Source organism: Atta cephalotes, assembly GCF_000143395.1.
Source record: "Atta cephalotes unplaced genomic scaffold scaffold00058, whole genome shotgun sequence".
Lineage (NCBI taxonomy): Eukaryota > Metazoa > Arthropoda > Insecta > Hymenoptera > Formicidae > Atta > Atta cephalotes.
The window spans coordinates 601,459-609,444 of NW_012130122.1; the positions used below are offsets into that span (position 1 = coordinate 601,459).

At 31.8% G+C, this 7,986-nt stretch overlaps 1 protein-coding gene across 1 annotated transcript in view; it reads left to right on the forward strand.

Moving 5' to 3' along the window:
* Nucleotides 1–7,986, forward strand: part of LOC105623511 (cadherin-related tumor suppressor) — a 125,504-nt gene that overhangs the window by 98,254 nt on the left and 19,264 nt on the right. The window contains exons 3-5 of the mRNA XM_012204904.1: nucleotides 3,389–3,625; nucleotides 6,635–7,024; nucleotides 7,299–7,715. Of these exons, the coding sequence (XP_012060294.1) occupies nucleotides 3,389–3,625; nucleotides 6,635–7,024; nucleotides 7,299–7,715 (1,044 nt within the window). The remainder of the gene's footprint in view (nucleotides 1–3,388; nucleotides 3,626–6,634; nucleotides 7,025–7,298; nucleotides 7,716–7,986) is intronic.

Genomic DNA, 7,986 nt, shown 5'->3' on the forward strand with positions numbered 1-7,986 from the left:
TTTTATTTTATTCTCTTCTCTCTCTCTCTCTCTCTCTCTCTCTCTCTCTCTCTCTCTCTCTATTGGCACGAAGAAGTAGTGTATAATATTTGTAATCCAAAATTATATATATAAATATAATATTAATCTATATTTTTAATCATAATACATAGATGGATTCGCTTGTTTCCAAATTTAAACTTGAAATGCAAACTTTTAGTAATATATGCTTTTTACTGAATCTCTGTAGTGACGGAGAGTCAGTCAATTAAAACGGAATTATTATTACTTTTAAAATTATATTTTACTAACATTGCCATCAAATTATAGATATTCTTCAAATCTTTTAGCATGACAGCAAAAGATAACATGCGAAAATCGTTTAATTAAGATTCGATTTACTGAGATATAAATAATATAGATTCAATGTTGTTAGTAGCCGAACACAGCCGCCATGTAGAAGTAATGTAATTTACATATTTGACTGATAATTTACATGTGTACACGAGATTAATGTACCATTTATTGCTTAAGTTATTTCATGTTTTCGGCAAGCGAGAATAGAAGGAAAAGAGAGAGGCGGAGAGAGAAGTTGCTAATTCTTTTAGTTTGACAAATGCGTGAAAAATGTAAATTCGCGGAAAAAATGTAAATTCTACCATTCCATTTTGGTTTCGTGCGGTTTTTTCAAGCGATAAAAAAGTAATTGATAGCATTATGGAGTCGCGCAGAAATAACGAAACGACTGATTATATTAAATCATTTGTAAAATTACCTCTCTCGATTTTCTATCAAATACATTGCATCGAATATTCTATAATAATATTTTTTTTTACTTACATATTTTAAAGACCTTAATTATTATTTCCCTTAATTATTATTCAATAAAGTAGTTTCGGAGAAAATTTATGTAAAGTTACACATTAAAAAAAATAATCGATTGTCGAATTGACGATTATAGAATTATTACAGAGAAATTTATGTGTGTGTGTGTGTGTGTGTGTGTGTGTGTGTGTGTGTGTGTGTGCATTTTTTCAATAAAAAATATATATATAGTAAAAAGTAGTGAAAAAATGTTAAAAAGAGCATAACACGTGATGAAAATGGTGTTTATCAACTTTATTTATTTTCGCCCTCAATCGAGAGAGGGCCATCTTTTTCCATCGCGCATTTCATCGCTGCTACGATGATCGATCACAATGAGCGCATTGTTACATGGATAAATAGCCTGCGGGCCCTGAGAATGTTTTCTCGCGCCGGGACTACTGTACAAGGGAACGAGGTAGCACAATAATTCGAAGGCGAATGAAGTGAGCGCAGCGCGGCGTGAATATTTCCGGTGGCGACGGTGTTTATCCAAGAATGACGTCGAGTGCGCGCCATTCGAGCCGATTTTATTCTCCGAGTGTTTATTTTAAGATCGCGCATACCCAGCTTCCGGGTCTATTAAGAACCGCGCGGGACACGAGAGGTGCGCGCGTAAAATCTTTTCTGCCGCTTTTATTAAATGCGAGGGATGAAAGGTGCGCGGGGACATGCGTAATGAAAGCAACTCGCTGTGTCCTTTGAAATGGTTTTGAAGAAAAAAAGCTCTCGCGGAGAAATTCTTGGAAGGGAAGTGGGTACCTAACCCTTAGAATGGTGTTTAAATACTAGATAAAAGATTTTCATCGAACGTACATGAAAAGAAGATAACATCTAATATTGTAAAATTTTAAAAATTATTTAAATTTTATATACAAAAATTTAAAGAGAATAATACTAATATTATACTATATTTTTAAAAAATTATTTTATATTTTACAAAGAAATATTTTAAAGAAAATTATAGATGAAGATATTAGTATCTTCAGTTTTGTCAGCGTTTATATATAGACAAGTACATTTTTTCTACAAATATTTCTTTTATGTACATAAATTTATTTACAGTATAAAGATGCTAATGAAAAGGATGATTTTGTTCATCAAAATAACCATATAACTCAATCATGATGAGCAAAAAACTTTGAAATTCTAGCAAGTTTAAACGTACATAATAATTTTGATGATTTAACAAAATTATTTTTAGATCTATAGCGTTTCATCAAGACAAGATTTCTTATTTTAAAGAGCATTTCTTGTCTTGTCTTGATTTTCAAGATAAGAAATTTCGTTTGTCTTGACTATTTCTCTCTTGTATTTCTTCCCTTGAATTCAAGAATCTCGAATTTCTTGAAATTTTTTGATTTTTTAAATAGAGTCCTTGTGGCTTTTTGATCACGTCATAAGAAAACATAGGTACAAACTGAATGTCGAGTCATCTCGTAGTTTACTATGTTTAAAAGTGTGCCTGTAATGTATCTATTATGCACAAATCTATTAATAAAGATTAAAAATATTTCTCAATTATCATTTTAATATCATGAGGTTACTGCCAAATGTAACTCTATTCCAGATTATTAGATTCCTAAGATTATTAGATATAATAATAATAATTATTATTATTATATTTTAATCATTCCTGATTTAATTGATACTATTATTTAATTGATACTATATTAGTAGAAGTACAAATATTTATACATAATATACTTGCAATATTTGCAAGTAATCTCGCAATATTTGCAAGTAATCTCGCAATATTAATTTTAAAATATATATTCCTTTACATAAATATGAAGGTTAACATCTGGTACAACAAGGATGTATGTGAATATAATTTGATTGTGAATTTAATTTGGTTAGATCAGGGACTTCACTTTTTTAATAATCGATTTACACTCTACTCATATGTTATTTTGCTATTTAGTAAAAATGTATGAACATACATTTCTATGTTATATAACCTGTTATAAATACCAATAAATATGAAAATGTTGAAACCTAACTTATTCAAAACTTTTTAAATCAGAAATAAAATAATAAAATATTAAAATAATAAAGTATTATAAATAAAAACTGTCACGGAAATTCAAGAAATTTCAAGAAATTTCTTGACTTATTATCAAAAAATCTTGATCTTGATAACAAGATCAATTCTTGTCTTATCTTAAAATCAATTTCCAATTTCTTGTTGTGGCCTTGATTCGAGACAAAATCAAGATGACACATGATTCTTGAATTTCTTGATCTTGATGAAACACTAATCTATACACTGAGATAAATTTCTGATTAAAAATGAAATCAAAAAATTCTGATCTCCATTTCCTGATTTTCATTTTCAATTAGAATTCCAGTTAATAGACCCAAACTCTTAATTTTTTCAGACTATCTGCTAAAAGTATCTAGTTAAATATAAAAGTATCTAGTTAAATATACTTTAGCAAATATACTTTAGCAAAATTGTTCTTTTTGTGCAAACTTAATTGTAATATGCCGTGCCTTATATCATTATACTGTGCTAATAGAGAATCTCAAAAATTGTTTGCAGGTCACCGACACTAATGACAACGCGCCGACCTTCCAGAGCACGGCTTATTCATTCGATGTTCCGGAGAACGTACCGAGAGGCAGTCGCGTTGGTCAGGTCGTTGCGACAGACGCCGATGCTGAGGGGTCCAACAGCCATTTGAGCTATGTGCTCATCTCCGACTGGGCAAACGATGTGTTCTCATTGAATCCAAGCACCGGCGTGTTCACACTTACCGCGAGCCTCGACTATGAACAGGTTGGTATACTGGAAAGAATCCGTACGCTATCACGTCCAATAATAAAGTACTCTGTCGAATGAAGTCATCAATAGCGATGATCGTTGCTATTCTGATCCTAGGTGCGGTCAATGTCTTATTACAAATACTTTGAAACATTTGATTGATCAATCAGAAGAAATCAAAAGACAGAATTTTACTAATTGATCACTCAAGAATGCTTTAAAGTACTTCACGCAGACCTTACTCCCTGTCGGGAATATTGAAATTCTTGTTTATACTGACAGAAAAATTTGAATTTTATATAAATCTCTCCGCGATTAAATGAATAGTTCATGAATCCACGTGGAATTTGTCGACAGGTCAGCTTTGGCGGACCATGAGCGAAATAGTAATTCAAATGAAGTTATTGATAAATTATGAGTGAATCAGATGACGATCATCTTGAGATTTCAACTCTTCCGGATTGGTCCTTATTTATTGACAGAAAAATTTGAATTTTTTATGAGCCGTGATTATAAATAGTAAGAAATTTTACGATATATTAATTTTGATTATTTGAATTTGAATATTAAACTTGTTATTAATTAGCGTTCAAATTTTTATCTTGGATATACATCATGGACATATAAAAAATTTGAATTTCAATCTCTCCTCAATTAAGAATAGTTCCGCATGGAATTTTTCGATGACAGACCACATGAGCGAAATAACGCAAATGAAGTCAATATTTCGGCATCAAAAGACTTCGACTTGTTCTTTGATTTCTCAGCCATTCTCTTTCTACACCATGACTTGCCCGTTCTCTATTTATTATTCCACGTAAAAAGACGCTATTAAATGATCGCAGTCATAACCCAGAACATGCTCATGAACTAGAACGATAATGCCAGATGATTCTGATGCCATATGTTTACATATCGCTATAGATATGTCCGTCATAATAGTCGTTGGATGAGATGGGGACGGCGACCAGTCGAGATGAAGTTCCGTTCAGATCTCTTAGAATTGAAATACGCACGCGTGTAACATTAAAAACACGTCGAATGCCGCGGGCAACGATTATAACCATGAACACACTACATTTAAGGATCTTAGCTTACCTATTATATTATCCGAAGTGATGGGCAACGCTAAAATTTAGGGTTTAACGCTCTAACAGTCAGACAGATGAACAGACAATCTTTAATGGCGGTCCCTCCTATGCTACATTTTGGAGACAAGCCATACTTAGCTATACTTTCGGGAACACTTCATAGATTCTGTAGCCAATAGCGTAACCAAAATTTAAAAAATTTTACAAAATGGGACACGCAATCTCTTAAATAGAATACCAAAGAGGGAGGACAGTTGTGAACATGCAAGAGGTTATAATAAGTATTCTTTTCCGGTTAAAGGAGCATTTATTCTTCAAATAAAATGTTATTAGTTATAAAGCACTTATTCATTAGCTAAAGAAAAACAAGCTCTTTGTGCTCTTTTCTGTGCAAAAATATTTGCAATCTTTTCCTCTATCAGGTATATTTTCACATTTTAAAATTAATATTTATCTATATGTTAATGGTTGATACAAAAATAAGTATCAATCATATATTATTGCATATAATATATTTATATGTGCATATATTATTCGACTAACATAGAACGACATATATTTTATAGAACATATATTTTATAAAACTAAATAAAGATTCAAGAGAATAGAAATAATAATAGATTAACATTTTAGCGAATAGTTTTCGCACCCTATATGATTATTTTAATGATTCACACAAAATTATTTTCAGATCTAAATATGTCTAGCTAATTTTTCAGCAAAACACTATTTTTTCTGTGTACATATTTGTGTAGTACATATAAAATATTAATTCTTAACAATTTGTCATATAAATAATCCTAATAATCCTAAATATCTTTATTCTTTTCTACATGCGTGATTTAATTATTCATTTTGTAGATTTATGTCGATATTTTTTATCTGTTAGCTTTTCTGTTCCCTTAAATCTTCATTTAGTTTTATCGCAAAATATATGTTGATGTTTTTACGTTGGTCGCGACATTAATATCAATGTAATAATATGATTGATGCTTATTTTTGTGCTAGCCATTGGCTACGCCACTGTTTTGCGCTTTATGATAGAGCGGATGTGTGTTGATGCAGTTTCTATCGAGAAGAAAACGAAAGAAGAAAAGCGTAAGCGAGAGATACGGGATAAGGGTAGCTTATAGAACCCTTCATCAACGTAATGCCCTTTTAGATACACGCCAACATCATTACAGAGCCATGAGTACGTTCATATATGCGCGTGTGTATGCGGAACACATCGAAAACAAAGAAATAGCACAGTTCCGAATTAACATTATAGTCTTTGCAAAACGGTTAAATACAGTTCTTAAGGATCTATTACAGAGCTTACACAGAGAAAGTTACAAAGATAATCGTTAATTCTTTTGTAATTTTTATGTACTGAATGTTGTTCTTTTGTAACTCCAAGAAAAAGAATTATCTTTTAAAGTTTAGATATTGTCGTCATTTTTAGGCTTATTATGATGTGTTGTTAAAAAAACGGTTAAATCAAGTTAATATCTATTAATAATTATTAATAAAAATAAGTTTAACTCACTAATTTATATATATAAGTATTATTATTACTAAATCTATCAAATAAATAGTACAATAAAATATAAATTCCTTTATAGTTAGAAATATATAACGAATCAATTAAAATTTGCATCTATGAAATATATATTGGATCAATCAAAATGAATTTTTAGGGATCTATAACATAATAAAATTAATATTTACGTTGTAAATTTGAAACTTGCAATTTGTGATTAACTTATGTTAAATACTGTTATAAATAATTAATTTTTAAATATTTAATTTTTTTTCTTTTTCTTAAACAATTATATATTTTTTATTTGTGTTATACTTTTCTTAGAGGGATACAATATTATATTCTTCGTATAATTAAATTATATAATTAAATCTGAATTTGTTTGGCTATTTCACTTTGCGTTATATATAGATACAACACTACATCTTCGTCGTGGAAGCTACGGATGGTGGTGTTCCCGTGTTATCTTCCACCGTGACGGTATACTGTAACGTAGTCGATTTAAATGACAACTCACCAATCTTCGAAGCCGGTCCGCACGCGGTCGACATTGTGGAGAATGCGACTATCGGCACGCCCGTCCTTACCGTAACAGCCCAGGATCTAGATTCTGGTGACAATAGTAGAGTGGTCTACACCGTCGCCAGCGGCGACGAGGACGGTGATTTTGGGATGGCTCACAACGGTACTCTTTTTATACGTCGGGCTCTCGATCGCGAGCGGAAACAAATCTACAACCTGGTGCTGAGTGCTACTGATAGTCCATTACCGCCAGCGCGGCCATTGTCCTCTACAGTACAGGTTGGTGAATCCTGAAAAATCTGAAGAATCTTTCTATGTTTTTATATAAATGAGGAAGTTTTAAAAACTCTTGAGTATAGTTCAGCATTTATCAAAAATATTAGAAAAATAAAATATTCTCTTGATATATTTAAATTTAATGACATCCAAAAATCTCTGATATTGAAGTTATGATTATGCACGGTGAAAGTCGTATTCACAAATTTCTTTTTTCTGTTTTTCTTGTTTTATTCTATTGAAACAATATATGTTATTCTTTATTCAAACGACATAGGTGACGGTGGTGTTGTTGGACGTGAATGACATGTCACCGGAATTCATATCGTCCAGGGATATAACAATATCTGAGAATGCAGCGATCAATACGGTGGTAATGACGATAAAAGCAACCGATCGGGATGAAGGTCGAAACGGTTATGTCGAATATACATTGAAGGATGACAATAATCTACCGTTTATCCTTGGCCTATCGGATGGGAGTCTGCGAGTCTCCGGATCGTTAGATCGTGAGCAAAGATCCAACTATACCTTGGAGATTATCGCCAAAGATCGGGGCGACCAGCCGAGATCATCATCGACCACTGTCTCCATCATAGTACTCGATGAAAATGACAACTCACCAGTGTTCGATCCTAAACAGTACTTTGCCACCATCGCCGAGAACGCCAGCATCGGTGCCAGTGTGCTCCAAGTCAGTAATATTACAATAAACTTTAATGTTTTAGAAGAGTGAAACAAGAAATAAGATTTCTTTAAATTGTCCTTTAAATTTTCTGACAAAGAGAATTTAAAATAGATGGAATATCCATTTCTAGAGTCCGATAAAAAAGAATATTGATTATAGTTACAATAACCGATATTACAATTTTTATAAAATGTCTATTAAGTAGAGCAATTAATATCAAATTAAAAGATACAAATATGGCTCTCTCTTTCTCTCTCTCTCTCTCTCTCTCTCTACT